Source organism: Pezoporus wallicus, unplaced genomic scaffold (assembly GCF_028554395.1).
Source record: "Pezoporus wallicus isolate ANWC-B61680 ecotype Strahan unplaced genomic scaffold, APGP_CSIRO_Pwel_v1 contig_8747, whole genome shotgun sequence".
In the NCBI taxonomy this organism is placed as follows: Eukaryota; Metazoa; Chordata; class Aves; order Psittaciformes; family Psittacidae; genus Pezoporus; species Pezoporus wallicus.
The window spans coordinates 963,594-980,362 of NW_026641976.1; the positions used below are offsets into that span (position 1 = coordinate 963,594).

Below are 16,769 nucleotides of genomic sequence, written 5' to 3' on the forward strand. Positions count from 1 at the left end.
GTCAGAAGCCATAAAGAAGCCTGATCCCACAATAACTTATTTAATCTCTATTTTGAATGTACTTTCAACTTGTTGACTGCTTCATGGTATCCCCCAAGTCACACTTAATGCTCATGTGCTATTGAAAGCACCTTGTCTCACATCTTGAGAAGACAGGCAGGCACACATTGCTTCAGGCAGCATGAGATGTAATAACAAAATAGGGTGTGACTCCATGGACCCACTGCCTTTAGGCTAAACTTGCTTATTTAATTCATTTTCACAAGCCGGAGTGATTTCATTAGACCCAGCCACTAAAACACATGCAGCATTCATGGACATCAAGCTCTCTTGCCTTGGGATTGTACAAGGACCTTAGGGGGAAAAAAAAAGAAGCCTCTTGGATCACCCTCTTGTGTTGTTTTAATTTGTTTTACATTTTAGGGTTTTTCTTTTCTAACTGGATTCTCAAAGCACTTCAGACACTGAATGCAGCAACTATCTCCAAAAAAAGAATTAAAAAATCCCAAAACCAAACACAAAGCAAAAAAATACAAACCACGACTAAGGAAAAAGATTCATAAAAAAAAAATTTATTTGGTGCAGTGTTTACATGCAAGATAATTGCACTTCAGTACTAAAGGAGAAAACAAGACTAGTGGAGTCATTTCATTCAAAAGATGTATCTGTCTTAAAATAGACTGGTTATGGCTTTTTGATCCTTTGCACTATGATTATAAGTTTCAAAATCATACTTGAGGTGGCACTCTTGACATTAATTACATTTTGCTAAAAACATACATGCAGATACACAAAAGGAGAGCTGTAAGGAATTAAAAGCCAAATTTTATAAATGAGGTAGTTCATCTGGTTACACAGAAATGCGAATTTGTGTTTCTTTGTATAAAATATCCAGCCTCTGTACGTGTGTCTGCAATTGGAGGTCTAGCGCTTGCAACACAGCCTTACTGAAAAACTTTGCCTTTTGCCTTTCTCAGCAGGGAGAGTTCAAGACTCAACCTCAATGCACGCAGCCAGGAACCTCACCTTTGGGACACTTAATTCACTGCTTCCTGCTACAGCTCTGGAGCACAGCCTACATCAAGAGTGACAGCAGGGTTTGCCCTTTTTGGGTTCAGAGAAGCTTAAGGCAGAACAGCACAGTCGGACTGGTCTCACTTCAGACAATCTGACTTGGATGACTGCTGTGCTGAGATACTGAGGGCTTTTAATTACCTGAATACACAGTTGGTTTTTTTTTTTTTGTGTGCCTCTACCATAATGCATGAAAACTTCCCTTCATACATATACTCCTCCCCTTCTACTCTGCTCTCATGAAACCCGACCTGCAGTACTGCATTCAGCTCTGGGGCCCCCAACATAATAAGGACATGAAGTTGTTGGAGCGAGTCCAGAAGGAGCCACAAGGATGCTCAGAGGGCTGGAGCACCTGTGCTGTGAAGACAGGCTGAGAGAGTTGGGCTTATTCAGTCTGGAGAAGGCTCAGGGAACACCTCACAGAAGCCTTCCAACACCCAAAGGGGGCCTACAGAAAAGCTGGAGAGGGACTTTTTACAAGGGCATGTAGGGACAGAACAAGGGGGAATGGCTTCAGGCTGAAAGAGGGTAGATTTAGGTTTAGGTATTAAGAAGAAATTCTGTACTATGAGGTTGGTGAGGCACTGGAACAGGTACCCACAGAGAACTGTGGATACCCCATCCCTAGCAGTGTTCAAGCCAGGTTAGACAGGGCTTTGAGCAACCTGGTCTAGCAGGTGTCCCTGCCCATGGCAGGGGGGTTGGAACTAAATGGTCCTTAAGGTCCCTTCCTACCCAAACCATTCTGTGATTCTATACCAAAAAACATTTATTTATTTTTAAATTGCCAACCAGCAGCTCAGAGAGTCAACATTCACATTATTTAACATTTAATTTAAAACGTTACTAAACCGTCTCATCATCCTGCTACAAAAATCTTAAAATTTGATTAAAATTGCCATTATAAGCCTGTACCTGATTATCAAGTCAGAGTTACTCAACTAGAAGGAGACATTTCATTAAGCAGGTGACAGAACAGTTTCTGCCAGGCACAAGACCACCACAAGAAGAAAGGTGATCATTGTGATAATCCTTCATTGATTAAGATCAGTCACTGTAGCCAGCACAGAACCGAGTGTGCAATCCTTCATGTTATTTTTTTTAAATAATTCAAAGAGGAAAAAAAAATCATTTGCAAAGTGAATAAATATCCCAGGCACCCATGGCTTCATTTATTCCTGTTCTCAGAAACATTGATCAGCAAGGAGGACAGCCAGCATTGTCATCGGTTTGCCTGTGTAGAAAAAACAAATCAACAAAGGTTCAAGTTCTGTTGACAGCTGACTGCCTACCTTATCAATTACTTAGATGCTTCGCAACAGAACAGCCCCATTAGCAGACAAGTCACATTTATTTTTTTTTAAATAAAAAAAAAAATATCAAGGTTTAGAATTTTGGACATTTTCAATTATTAAAACCACCCACATATTTTACCTGCATATTTTTATAAATCCAATCTGTAAACACAGTCATATTCCCATACACTCCTGGTCTATTGGGAGTAGCACAGCCAGATCCCCAGCTAGTATCTCCAACCAGCCACCACAAGGAGTTTTTGTTAGTTACTAGAGGACCTCCACTGTCACCCTGCACAAAATGCAAATGTATTATTATTGACCTGGCCACCAGAAAAGACACAATCCATTTCACTTCAGGAATACAGGTTAAGTTTCAAAAAAAAGCTAACCACCATTGTAAGGCAGTCACTAAAATAAAATGTGATGGCAATTACAGTATTAAATAACGACTGCTTGTAATAGTGATGAAAATTGTTTGCCCAATGCACTAAATGATACAGGCATTATTGACTTTCTTGTTCACCAACATAATGGTAGGGTATCACTGTGGTTATGAAGATCATTCATTGAACTTTAAATACCAGATAACAAAACATCCTTGAAGCATTCAAAAGGACTGCCTTACCCTCTTTGGGTATTTAGTGAGAACTCTGGCAGCCATTCAGAAGATGAAACAAAATCTCACCCTTTTTAAGGGATGCACCATCAAAGGAATTAGAAACTCAACCAAAATGTTATCTTTCCTTCCTCACATCCCCCCCCCCCCCCCAACTGTTTGTAATTAATAGATCATTAGAAAAGCCTACTAGTGAGACCACAAAAATAATCAGATCATTATTATGCGGTCATGAGAAATACTAACCTGACAGGAATCAATTCCTCCTTCTAGATATCCAGCACAGATCATTGTAGGCAAAATTGCACCATTATAGACAAAGACAGAATTACACGTAGACTGTTCTATTAAGGACACCCTAACATAATTCAAGTTATTTGATGTTTTACCTAAAAATAAAACACACACAAAACCACACATACAAAGACAAAATTAGAACAAGCATCACATTATGTCACTATTATAAATCTCTTCTGCTAGCACTGCTCAAGATTAAACATACTAGAAACATTGGGATGGACACTTAAGATATATGGTCCACCACACAGAGACAACATGACACTAAAACTCCCTCCCAAGAGTTCAGTGAGTTACCCTGCTTTGCTGTCAGTGGACTGTAAAGCAAGAGAACATGGCACCTACCTGCCTATTCCAACCCCAAATCAACTGTGTTATCTACAGGGCTATTAAAAGCACATGAAATCTGCAGGAGGCAAAGAACACCTCCCTACAGTTGCTGTGGTTTATGTAGAAGATCAAAGTATTCCAGAGCCACTCTTTACCTCCTTGGCTCTCTGCTCCCCATCCAGATATCCAGCACTCCTGATTAGGCTCAAACATCATTCCTGGATTAGGCAGACAAACTGGCTGTACAGTATCTACAAAAGAAACACAGTAACATCTGTAATCCCAGATGTCCAGACATAATTCAAAATAAATGCATAACCATAATCATGACCACCGCTTCAATACATACACACCATGCATTTTCCCTGTACTTTACCCTGCTGAAAATAATTACAAAGCAAGCAGGATTCAATGGAAACGAAAAACCTGATAAACAGAGGTTAGCAGCAGCAGAAGAGCTCCTGCAGATTGCTTCCAGTAGAACTTCAAAACGATGCACTGAAATACAAAGGACCTGTACATAAAAAGCACTTCAAGTTTAAATATGGTTTGTTCTCTATTTTATACTGCTTGCTTACAAACAACCTACATCTACTTTTAAGACAGACACTTCTTGGAACACTTCTTTTGGGGTTGTTCTTTTGGCTTTCGAATTGTTACTTGATAGAACTTGGTTTGTGGTTTAGTCAGCTCCCCACCTCTATGTCCTGAGCCTGTATATATAGGAGTGGCAATATGTAAGCACTGTACAACATTCTGGGGTAAAAGAAAATTGTTGAAATAAGCCCAAGCTCTTTTACCATGTACTAGATTTAAATAAATTCTACTTAGAAAATTGGAGGGTGGGCCCTCTGCTTCTACCTCTACCCCGTCTCTGTCTCTAAGGTCTCTTTACCCACATTTTGTGTTATTCCCATAAATATCTACAAGGATTTCTTGATGAAATTCAGACGTTTTAATGGACACGCTCATTGCTATCAGATTTTTTCCCTAAGAGCAGGATACATACCAGTAAAACTCAACGATGTCTCTAACTTCATAAGGGCGACATCGTTGTCTTTAGAATCTGTATCATAATCTGGGTGGGAAATTATTTGTTGCACTTTGTAACCATTTTTGATGATCATCTCATTCTGATTCAGAATCCCAGCATAAACCCTCCAGCTGTGCGGTTCAGAAAATTGTCTAGAGAAAAAGGAAGATTAGAAGGTTTGCTTCTCTGGTAATGAGTCACAGATTATGACCTTCAAAAAACAGTCTTCAGAAACAGTAGTCAAATGCATGTGTGACCAAGAACACACGTGCATTTGACTACCATTTCCAAAGAACAAGGTAAACAAATTACAACACCTCTCACTTCGGGAAAGCTTGACTCTAATTTCATAAATATATTAAAAATAAAAATAAATTAAAAAAAAAAATCTTTGAAAAGGGGTGTCACTGTCTGTCCCCTTAGTCACTCAGCATAGAAAATTATAGTCTGAGTCTGCAACACTGAAGTCTATTGATTTCCATGGCTGAGGGATCAAGCAGTTATTTCTGAGGTCTCACATGTCTGCAGTGTCATTCACGTACTATCTATCCAAAACGCACAGGGGCGGCAAAAGCCAGAAGGAGTAAAAACATGATCCAGTGAAGGAATTTCACTATCTTGAAAATGACAGGTTTGTGGGGGTTTTTGGTGTGTGGTCTTGGTAGCTTTAAATGTTGAGCATGTTTGCTAGATGCAATTTAAGTAGTCTTGTGCTCCAGCATAGTTTAAAAATGATCACTAGAAAACTTCCTACAAGTGTTAGAACTCGTTCCACAAGAAATGCCAAGGCAGTAGTGCTTGCAACAGTTGTCCCCCCTCAAAAAAAAAACAAACAAAAACAAACACCCTCCAAAAAAAAAAAAACACACCTAAGAACGAACAAACAAAACTCCAACCCCACCACAAGACTGAAAACCAGCTCTGTACCAGCTACAGCCTGATTGCCATTCCTAAAGCTTTTGCATCTTACAGAGCTCAAATCAGAAAACAAAGGAGGGATAAGATCATCACGTAAGAACACACACTTGCATTCCTTTCTCAAGCTTAAGGACAAAGTTATTTTTTCTTGGCTTAGCCTCAAATTGTGATCCAGTCAACCAACCATTAAACATGTTTTTCCTTAGTGAATTTTTCCTCCAACAGAAGCAGCCACCTTTTAAATACATTCTGCCACTGTACATAGGTACCACAACACCCTCAACACTCCTTTACATGTTAAAAATGTACCAAGTACATTTTCCTTGTTTATGCCAATTTATAGTGCTTCTTGGACAGGTATAAACTAACATTTAATACTGACTTGGGCTTCACTACCATGTGGCATGAAGATAAGAGGAAATAAGCAGTACAAGCATCTTCAAATTGATCATATCTACAGCTGTGTGATATTTGAGGGTTTGGCTTTTTTTTTTTGCTTTTTTTTTCACCCAATTTTTTTTTCCCTTTTTTGTTTTTCCTCACAGTGCAGTTTAACACCTTCATGAAAACACTGTACTGCCTGGCATTAAGCTTTGTGCTTTGAGTTTACATCTTCAGTTGGGTGGGTACCTGTGCTGTACACCACCATTCAACTTAATTTCCACCTTCAACAAGTAAGATTTTCTTCCTGTAGAAAATAGACAGATGATCTGCAGCCAGCCTCCTCCACAACATTTTCCCTTAACGATTGAAAATCATACTGCTACCTAGACAAAATACCATACCTAGCACCTGCATTAAAGGCGGGGGGGAGAGAAGAAATGGTATTTAATTCAGTTTTAAAGGAAAAAGTTGGGAGGCTTAAGCAAATCTGTGTATTTCAGCATGGAGCAAGGAAAATCACCACTCAAGAGACAAAGGACAGACTCACCCTTCCACGCAGTGGGCAGCTGTCACTATCCACTGAGGGGTGATGATGGAGCCTCCACAGATGTGGGTGCCCTGCACGTGGAGGCTGACCTGCCATGGCCACTGCCCCAGCACCGCCCCGCTGCCGCCCACGATTCTGTTCATGATGCTGACGCTTTTAGTGGAGAGGCCGCACTCTAAAGAGTCAGTTACACACACAGAAGCATTAAAGAGCAAGCTGGTCTGGAAGATGGCTTCTGCAACAAAGGCTTCCCTAGCAGAGAGGAGCATAGACTATGTCTGACCGCTGCACTGCTGGCCTTCAATATGCCTTAGCTTGCACCCCTGCCTTGCACACCAAGATCGCAAGTCTCCCATAGCCCACACTCCCTTCATATTGTAAACATCAAGATTAGTATTTGGTAGCTGCTGTCCTCAGTTCACCACAAACCAGTGGTTCTTTACACCCCTGAACGTGGTATTCAGGCATCTCTGGTGATCCACATAGACACAGTGCTGTGTTGTGCAACAAAACAGACAACAACCAGGAATTGCCTTATGACAGCCACCACCATCAAGAACACACTGCCCTCCCAATGTCTGTGCGCTGGAGAGCAGATGTGCCATAAATGTCCCACCACAATTACTGGGTAAAGGCTACAAAGCTTCACTGCAGGAAAGTAAATTTAAAGGAGCTGGTGGCAGCAAAGACAAAAGCAACTGGGAGTCCAACATTCTCGTCTCCTCTCCCTTCTTGCTCTCATCTTTTAACATCTGAAACTTGGAAACCAAGAGTTAAATCACCTGCCCATCAAAAGATAGCAATTATTTATGCCTATTTGAAAGGACTTCCCAGTCAGAGCATTTCATGAATAAGCAGAAGTTTGAGAAACAGTCACTTACGTATGCAACGCAGAGAAATCACCTTTCCTGATGTACAGGAATCACTGCAATAGAAATAAAAAAAAAAACGGGTTTTTAGATATACAGTGAAGAAAATGGTGAGCAAAGATCACCCTCCAGCTGCTGCTACCCTTTCCAGCTACATGCCCTGCTCTCACTTTCATTTTCCTGCCCAGAGTTCCCAGTTTTCTTTTCACTTTCCAGCTACCCTACCAGCAATGATCTGACCTCCACCATTTCTTGCACAAAAGGTCTGTAAGCCTGTTGAGAAGCAATACGAAGAACAGCGTGAGGAAAAAGTTGAGCTGAATTATGAATTAGCTGTAGAAGAATCTAAACAATGAAGCCACGGGAACTTCGCAGGCACAGCAGTCTACAGGTTTAGAAACCAGACACCTCAGAGTTGTTTAATGAGAATAAAAATAACTTTCCACAATGAAAGATCCATTTTGTGTGTTCATATGACTAAAGAAAAACAAATCCAAAGCTGTACCATCTGCTGTGAATGTGTTACAGCTGGTAGCTATTGACACCTTATAGAAACTCCTGTTGATGGCTAAAGAGCCTTAGAAAAGTACCTTTGACATGGCAGCCATCTAGGCAGCATGGAGGGAGCAGGATGGAAGATCTCTTTTGAAAATGAAGAGAGGAAGGGAGGGAAAAAGACAGCTGTGGTTTTAAATAGGAGAGCAGTTGCTTAAATAGAAGAAAAACAAAGTCTCTTTCCCTCTAAAAACCCCCACTAAAAGATGTGCTTGCATTATGCTACAGGAAGAAACTACACCTCTTACAAAGCTAGAAAGACGCTGATAAAAGGAAATAAGCTTGTATTAGACAAAGATACCTGCAATACAACTTTTTGTACAAGTCTACATTCCCAGCACTTGCATTCAGCTTCATGTAGCTTTTAAAGCCATCTTCAGTTGCTACTCCTTGACTGTAGTAGTATGTATCTCTGCAAAACAGAAAGTCCATTATGAAACCCAGCAGTTTCAGTTTTCAAACAAAAACCAGTACAGTGTGCCAAGCTACAGTTTCTCACAAAAGCACAACCAAAAATAGGATTTTATTTTTTAATTAAGCACAGTACCCCAGGGGTGTTGTAAGGTGCCAGAGACTCAGATTCTTCAAAATTTTGTCAAGTTCCATTTCCCATCAAACAGTTACTAGATTAAAATATTATTTTTATCTAATATGCACACACAGCAGGAATCTTCAGCCTCATGAAATAGCGCAAGATGAAGAGATGCCTTTGCCAGTACATTTACATACATTTACACAGCATAGCAAAGTTCAGGTCCAGTAACTCATGACAGGCATGTTTCTGTGGCATAATGAGAGCAGTAGCAAGTGGTGCTATTCTGCCAGCCTTTCCAGGTGAGGACAAGTTCCATGTAGTCGCTGCTGGGCTGTCTTACTAGAGTTGGAACTGCTGGGGTCATTGCTGGTTCAAAGACCTGAATTCAGGGTGCCATGATGACAGAGTGGGCACACACAAGTTCTGCCTGGACAATAAATTCACCCCACTACTCCATGCACAACAGTAGACAGCATTTGACAACTGCATCAGAAAGATGCAACATCAAGTGTTTCACCATAGAAGAATTTAGCCTACGGCATTCTGCAAGGAGAACACAGGCAGCACTCAGGGACACAAATGTTTACATCGATTTTCCACATGAGCTTGTGTTACTTATGTCCTCAGAAGGCCAAGGCTTTCTATGCAACACTGGTGATGATAGACTGGATGTTACTGAGCAATTATAATGATCTGAAGCTAGCTCTGGAAGACGTTTGTAAGTGAATGTATTGGGTACAAGTGACTCCACTGAGTTACTACGGCATGCAGGTCAGACCCCATAACTGATTGGAGCCATATTTCATTTTGATTCTGTAACAGCTACCACTGTTAAAATAACACCCACCTTCGTTCACAAAAACTAGACTGCCAGCTGCTTTTTGTTTCACATACACAGTCTTTAAAACAGCAAGAGGGAAATTTTAACCTTTCTATGTATGTGCAAAGGCTAATGAAGGTTAGACTTACACACTGTAGCCCATGTCTTTACATGCAGTCTTCCCATAATCATCATACCAGTCATCTTGACAAACAGGATACCAGGATTTGCTGACAGGTGAATAAACTTGCAGGATAAAGTTTGGTCCAAAAAGTCTAACTGCCAGAAAAGGAAGAAGAAAAAAAAAACAAAACAAACCAAGAACATCACACGCTATATTACTGCTCTCTCTCTCTCTCCTTAAAAGTATTGTTAACCATAATATTTTTTTTGTACGTATGAAGTGGTGTTAATTTAATGCTGCCTTCTATCCCAATTCTGAAGAAATACCAAGTAGACAGAAATATTGAAATGACTTTATTACTTTGTGTAAAGCAATTTGAAGAATTGCCAGTTTAAAAATGCAAGTGTTCAAGACTGTTCATCTTTCATTACAGCTTTTATGCTCAAAATTCTCTTTCACATTCTACCACAGAGAAAGACTGCAATAGCCTCTCATCATCTACGCAACCATGTATTTCTTAATATATCATGCATTGTGTATAAATAAAATATATTGTAATATGTTTTTATTGGATATTAATAGATCAAATTTATTCATAGAAATGCTTATAGTGCAAGAATGTAACAAGGAGCAATTAACTCTGACACTCCATGTCCCATTGTGTTTTGTATCCCTTACGTATTGTATCCCATATGTAACACGCAAAATTATTTGCACATTAATTTAATATAAAACAGTTCAAGCAAAAGGATGGAATGAACAAGCTTCTCCAAAAACCCATTACTTAACCAAATGCAGAGGAACAGCCTTAGAGGATATGCCAGGAAATACTACCCTTACACAAGACGTGCAGAATAAAAGTTCCCAGAGAGATTAAAAGAGTACAGCCAGAGTTTTCTAGAGTAGCACTGGCACAACACAGGTGTTAGAACTGAGATGCCGTGCCTCTGGAACAGACAAATTGATGATATTTCCACCTTCAGCTCTGCACTAAAGCCTCCCTTGGCATCTTTTCAGTTGAACAAACTGACCAGATCAGGCTTTCTTACACAAAGGAGTTATGAAGTAGTTGAATCATTACTGGGAGAATGAAGAGTGCAAAATATGTGGAAAAAGACAAGCCTGACTGAAGACCACCAGCTTTATATTATCACCTGAAAGTCTACTTCAAAGTCAACCATGACTGTTCATTCCAGAGACAATGTAACATTCAGTTTTGCACAAATCCCATTCAAATGAAAAGGTGATACTCTAAAAACTGATTCAGCCATCTCAAACCCCTGAAATCAGTCATTTTGTTTCAGCTTTTCAATCGGTCTGGAAACAAAGTGAGTATCTAGATACAGCCTTCAAAGCATTCAAACATCCTAAAACCATTTTAGAGGTATAACTTAGGCTAAAACAGCCCTATTGTAGCTTAGGCTGGCTTTAGACTAGGCAATCTGCTCAAAAACCTCTTGCAGTTGGCTGAAGGTCCCCCTGCTTGACTGACAGCACTCACCACACCGGTTTTCGTCCTCCCCACTGGGGCAGTCGCTCACTCCATCACACCACTGCGAGGGTGGTATACACACTCCTGAAGATCCACACTCAATTAAGGAGCCAAGACAACGATTCTCTACTGCAGGTAGAGAGCAACACAGACATTAGACTGAACATCAATTACCTTAGCCTTAGGTGACTACTGTTTACTCTCAAGGAGTGTTCCACTTCGATAAAGCAAAACATCAGAAAGAGCTCTAACCCTAACCCTAACTCAGAGGTGGGAGGAGACCTAGCCTGACACAACAGAAGATGCTCTGTTCTTTACATTACTTGTCAGATTAAGTCACTGATGCAGCTGATTGGATTTTGCCCACTGCCTCCCGTGAATAAGCAAGCAACATTAAATTGTCTAAAAGGAGTCAGCTTTACACTGACAAAACATAACACTGAGAAACGGAAAAGGAGGAAGAAAGCAATTACTCCAATTACATCCTTTTGCTTTCGCTGCCATTTAAAACAAGATTACATTCATCCTGTATAAATAAAGTGAGTCTCATCCTAATAGTTTTAAATTAACACCCTTCTCTCTTCCTTTTGTTTCCTCCACAGAACAGAGAGGCTCCTAAAAGCATAACAATTTGTTTTTTAGTTTCATTCAAAAAGTGGCTTTCATGAAAGGGAAATTAAGATAGCACAAGACAAACTTATCCTAAACTGAACGGAAGTGCTCTAGCCCAGCCTCAGAGTTCAGCCACCCTGGCTGGGGATGACTTCCAAGGTGAGGACACCATTTGTGGTAAGGGTCACAGTGGCGAGACAGGCTGGGCTCACACATTAATGCACTTTCAAAGCAAAAGCCTCACAGAAACAAACAAATGGATGCGAATTACTTCTGCTCCAAGAGAGATCCTGTTTTATCAAAATAAAAGGTATCTTGATGGTCTACACTCCTGCAGTTAAGGTATACAATATATCTGCTTCAATCTTCTTCCTTCACCTGAATTTACGTGAAGTTCAGAACAGTTACATTTCAGAAAAGATGCGCAGCAGTAACTTCCTGATGAAATGCACTGCAGAACATGTTGGCGACACACAGCCACGTGCCAGCTATCCCCCAGTGCAAAACCCCTTGCAAGAGCTCAAGCTACTCTCTACTAACAGGTATGGTGCCACACAGTTACACTTCACCAGCTCTGTAGATAGACTGGAGGGGAGGAAAAAACCCCAAGCAGAACAAAAACACAAACTCCATTAGGAAGCAATATAAGTTCATAGAATTATAGAAAAGTTAGGGTTGGAAAGGACCTTAAGATCATCAAGTTCCAACCCCCCTGCCATGGGCAGGGACACCTCCCATTAAACCATGTCACCCAAGGCTCTGTCCAACCTGGCCTTGAATACTGCCAGGGATGGAGCATTCACAACCTCCCTGGGCAACCCATTCCAGTGCCTCACCACCCTCACAGTAAAGAACTTCTTCATTATATCCAATCTAAACTTCCCCTGTTTAAGTTTTAGGCCATTACCCCTTGTCCTATTACTACAGTCATCTCTCAAGAGATAGGTAATGAAGGCTTTATTGTCACAAATTTGGCATAAAATGGAAGAATTTATTTTTCTAACTTTAAAAGTTTAATACATCTTTCCTTTCAGAACAAAAAAAAATTCTTACCAAAATACCAAATGAAGAAAGCAGCAACTGCACAACAAATGACTATTAAAATAGTTACTATAATGATTATGGCTTTCTTTACACCTGAAATGAAAGCAAGAAGAAAAAGAGAAATTATGTTCAAAAATAAGGTAATTTCAAACCACCATCTATTTTCTCGAAATAAAAACCCCACACTTTTTGCCAAACAGACTTTCCTCCATTCCACTGTCCCTCCTCCAAATCACCCAAGTTGCTGTCTAGTTACGCTGGTATCCCAGCCAGCTATTACTTCTTCATCCACAGGGGGGTGGCTCCTTCAATACCAGAGTTGGAAAGGAAGATCCCCTTTATTATCTTACTTAGGAAGACCTTAAGTCTAAATTTGGAAGAAATCACACCAAAACTTACCTGATGAACATGTTCTCCTGGATGAATGTGCTATTGGCCTACTCGACTGATAGGTATCAACCTTTGGGACATAGCTTGGCACTGACGGAGCATTTGTTGTGAAGTACTGGGGATACGGGTTAGCACCTACTGGCTGCCTGGCAGAACAGACATTTTCTGGCTGAAAGCCACGATTTTCATAGTATGGCGGTGGACCCTAAATGGGAATGTTGAGGTGAAGGAAACAGGAGAAAATTAAAAACGAGAGGCAAGAGGGCAATTAGGACAAAGTAAGTTTCAGGTGCCATTTACATTCAGAACCCTGCTAAATAATTCTGCCAATGCAGAAATACACCATGCATGCATACACATCCTAGTCACTCAAATTCGCACAAAGAGATTTATAGTACATGCCTAATACCTTGCATTTTGAATAATAAAAATAACAGAGTGAGGCTGGAAGGCATATGAAGGGATCAGTCTCCTGATCCAAAGCAACTCAAGAAGGATTCTTGAGCCCAGTCTTCCAGCTGGCTGCACAAACCATTGCATTAGAACATCCGACAAGGTAGAAGTAAGCAGCAAGGCCAGTTTTAGGTAGCACCATCACTGAAAGAAACACTGACAAGTAACAGCCTCTCTGGGTGCAGTTGTCCAGGTCTAGGATGAATGCTTACTGCCCCATAATGTCCTAAAACACCACCAGGTATACTTAAGGTATTTCTGGCCTACAAACAGACGTGGAATATTTATCCTGAAAGAGCATGAAGAGCTAGTTAGAACCCATTTCAATCTATACCTCCAAAACAAGCTTTAAAAGCACAAATGTCTCCCAGGAGCACCTGGGCATTTGAAGTGCTAGTTAATTCAAGCCTCTTGCATTTGCCTCAGAGTGACTTTCCTTTTTTGCAGAAAACACAACTACTCCACATTTTAAAAGACTTGTTAACCACAACACCACTTAATAGGCTGTTACCTATAAACAAATAAAACCTCATTAGAGAAAAAAAATCAGAGAGGAATATTTTGAATATTTTACTTACTACAGTAGAGGTCATCTTTATCAGCAATATCAAAACAATTCAAGTGTTTGGAAGTAAAACCTGAACCTATATGAAAAATAAAAAAAAACAAAAACAGAGAACAATCACAAACAGAAGCTTTGCCACATCTCTTGTCAGTTTTCCCTTTGGAAAAACACCAAATCTCCAGGGAAAAAATACACAAGTATTTCAAGAGAAGGTCCAAATTAAGGTGCAGCATGAAATCAGATCTCAATAGCCTCTCAATACAACCTTGAGGATTATACAGTGGCAACTATTCATTAACACGAGCTCCACACAAACCAAGAAGATTAACTTAGTGCTCACTCTCGCTGACAGAATGAGAGTTAAAGAATATCCTGGCAACAACCCACATGGTGTCAGTACCAAGTTCAGGTCCTCCTGCCTCTCTCAACACTTACTCATGTATCGCTCTGAGGCTTATGACACAGAAACGAGAACATGAACAAAGCATCAGGAAATACAAATTCAACTAACTCATTTAACAATGCCACGGCTAGCAGCCCACAGGCCACATCTTTTTCACTCTTCCACACCGCAAACAGTTGTCATCTCGGTTGTGTGTTGTAGCCACCACGGCAAAAACAGGGAAAAAAGTACAGCAGGGAAACAATATGCCACATCAATACGGAAGTTTTTCACACAGAGTAAAAGAGAGGAGCAACATCCAATGTTTCAAGCATATAGCAGTTTATTTTAAAGTTAAACATTAACATTAAGTAAAACCACAGATTAGCAAAGACACAAGAAACACAAAATGTTTCTGGTACAGTTCGAAAATAGGCAGTTATACACCTCTATAAGCAATCATTTTAATAAAAAATTTAATCTATTGAGTCCTTTCATAATGTTACTCTACATGAAAAAGCAGCCTAGGAAGTGCCTCAGTCACGCACTGAGAAATACCTTTCTCCAGCTTGCAAAGCAGTACCCTGCACACAGGCACACTGCCATGACCCCTGTTGAAAACCGTGACTATAAAGAACAGTTGTATTAAGACACAACATAATTCAGCCCAAAGTATAAGCTTATGTTTCAGAACCTGTACTAAGGCATCATCTCACCCAAAGCTGAATTGTAAATATCTCAACAGCGGCTTGGCTTGAGCACGCCAATACTTCATAACAATTTAGGAAGGCTCATTCTGGTATTTGCTTATTAGTGCTAACAAAGAAAAGTAAATAATAATGCACTGTTGAACTCTCATTCTCATGGCAGACATGTAAAAAAACAAGCCTTATTCCTACTTACAGTAAGTCCATCAGATTGGTGACTAAGGCTGCAGGACTTATGCTTTATGTTGCATCCATTCTTACCCAGCTCTTCACAGCAGAGTCAGGAAGTGCAGCTCTGCACAGATTTAGAGGACAAGTAACAAGTCACAGGAAGAAATTTTTGTTCCTTGTTCTCTGAAAAGGAGGGGGGGGAAATTATTAGGAAGTTCAGGGATAGCAGACAGAAGTAGTGATTCTGAGGTAAGGTACTGCGACCAAACAGATAGATACTATGACCAAAGAAAAAAACAAGTATTTTTTACATTAGCTTTTCAAAGCCTTTGGAAATCTATTTCCCATCCAGCTTCTGATTAACAACAGTTTTCCATTATCACACCAAAAACCACAGGGAAGTCATAGGTTGTCCTGGGTTCAGCAGTAGCAGTCATTTTTCTCCTTCTTAGTAAATGGTACAGTGATGCATTTTTTACTTTCAGCTTTGGAACAACACTGATAACACCGACGATTTTAATTGTTGCTAAGTAATGTTTACTCTGACCAAGGACCTTCTGAGTCTCATGTTCTGCCAGGGAGGAGGGAAGCAGGGAGGAAGCAGACAGGACACCTGAGCCAAACTAACCAAAGAGATATTCCATACCACAGCACATCATGCCCAATCTATAAACTGGGGGGAGTTACCCAGAAGGGCTAGATCGCTGCTTGGATTGGGATAGGTATCTGTTGGCAGGTGGCGAGCAGTTGTATTCTCTTCCTTTGTTATTTCCCTTATCATAATTATTGTCAGTGATAGCAGTAGTAGTTCTGTGTTATACCTTAGTTACCGGACTGCTCATATCTCAACCTGTGGGAGGTACATTCTTTCCATTCTCCTCTCCATCCCTTCAGGAGCGGGAGGAAGAAGGGAGGGAGTGAATGAGCAGCTGCACCTTTCTGAGTTACTGGCTGGGCTTAAACCACGACATAGGTACATACAGATTTCCATGCTATTACACATATGCATTTGCCAGTGCACTAAAGACAGATTAAAGCAAAACCACTAGGCTCCCATTAGTTTGCAAAAATAGTTTAAGGCAAAAATCCATGTATAGCATCCAACAGTGATATAATCTAGTTTTCCTAAACACGCATCACTGACACACCTCAAAAGGTTTTACAAATACACCAAGAATACTGCAACAACTTCACAGATAAGGAAGCTGGGTCATGGAGAAACAAACAGACCTGTCAAATACTCCCCATCCCAGCAGTTATATAGCTGGAAGAGACTGGTCCATCTTATCTCAATAGTCCAATACTTTGGCCTCCAACTCACCTCACACATCAGACAGATTTAAATAGATCCCACATAAAAGTATCATAAACCCACCCTCATACAGAAGAGTTTAGTGGGAACATACACCTATCCTTCCCTCCCACTGCCAGTCATTCCCCCTGATGTCTGACAAGATATAATGGCACTTTACTGGGTATATCTGAAGAAACAAACCTCAAGAGTCCTTTAAAGTGAGCTAGTGGAATTAATGTGTACAGCAATTTTCAGG

The 16,769-nt window shown here is 40.4% G+C and overlaps 1 protein-coding gene across 1 annotated transcript; it reads right to left on the reverse strand.

Annotated features, from left to right (window-relative positions):
• Positions 1-562: 562 nt before the first annotated feature.
• Positions 563-14,024, reverse strand: TMPRSS2 (transmembrane serine protease 2). Its single transcript, XM_057426367.1, has 13 exons — positions 13,973-14,024; positions 12,951-13,146; positions 12,561-12,644; positions 10,905-11,024; positions 9,429-9,558; positions 8,226-8,336; positions 7,382-7,425; positions 6,501-6,675; positions 4,628-4,803; positions 3,774-3,869; positions 3,238-3,380; positions 2,512-2,664; positions 563-2,311 (listed from the first exon to the last, which is right to left on the reverse strand). The coding sequence occupies exons 1-13, from the start codon at positions 13,985-13,987 to the stop codon at positions 2,300-2,302; spliced, it is 1,455 nt and encodes a 484-aa protein (XP_057282350.1). The 5' UTR covers positions 13,988-14,024; the 3' UTR covers positions 563-2,299.
• Positions 14,025-16,769: the final 2,745 nt, after the last annotated feature.

Coding starts and splice junctions, on each gene's coding strand:
- TMPRSS2 (XM_057426367.1), bottom strand. Junction 4,804..6,500: donor GCTGCCCACTGCGTGGAAGG/GTGAGTCTGTCC, acceptor CTTTTTCTCTAG/ACAATTTTCTGAACCGCACA. Junction 3,381..3,773: donor GGGAGCAGAGAGCCAAGGAG/GTAAAGAGTGGC, acceptor TTTTATTTTTAG/GTAAAACATCAAATAACTTG.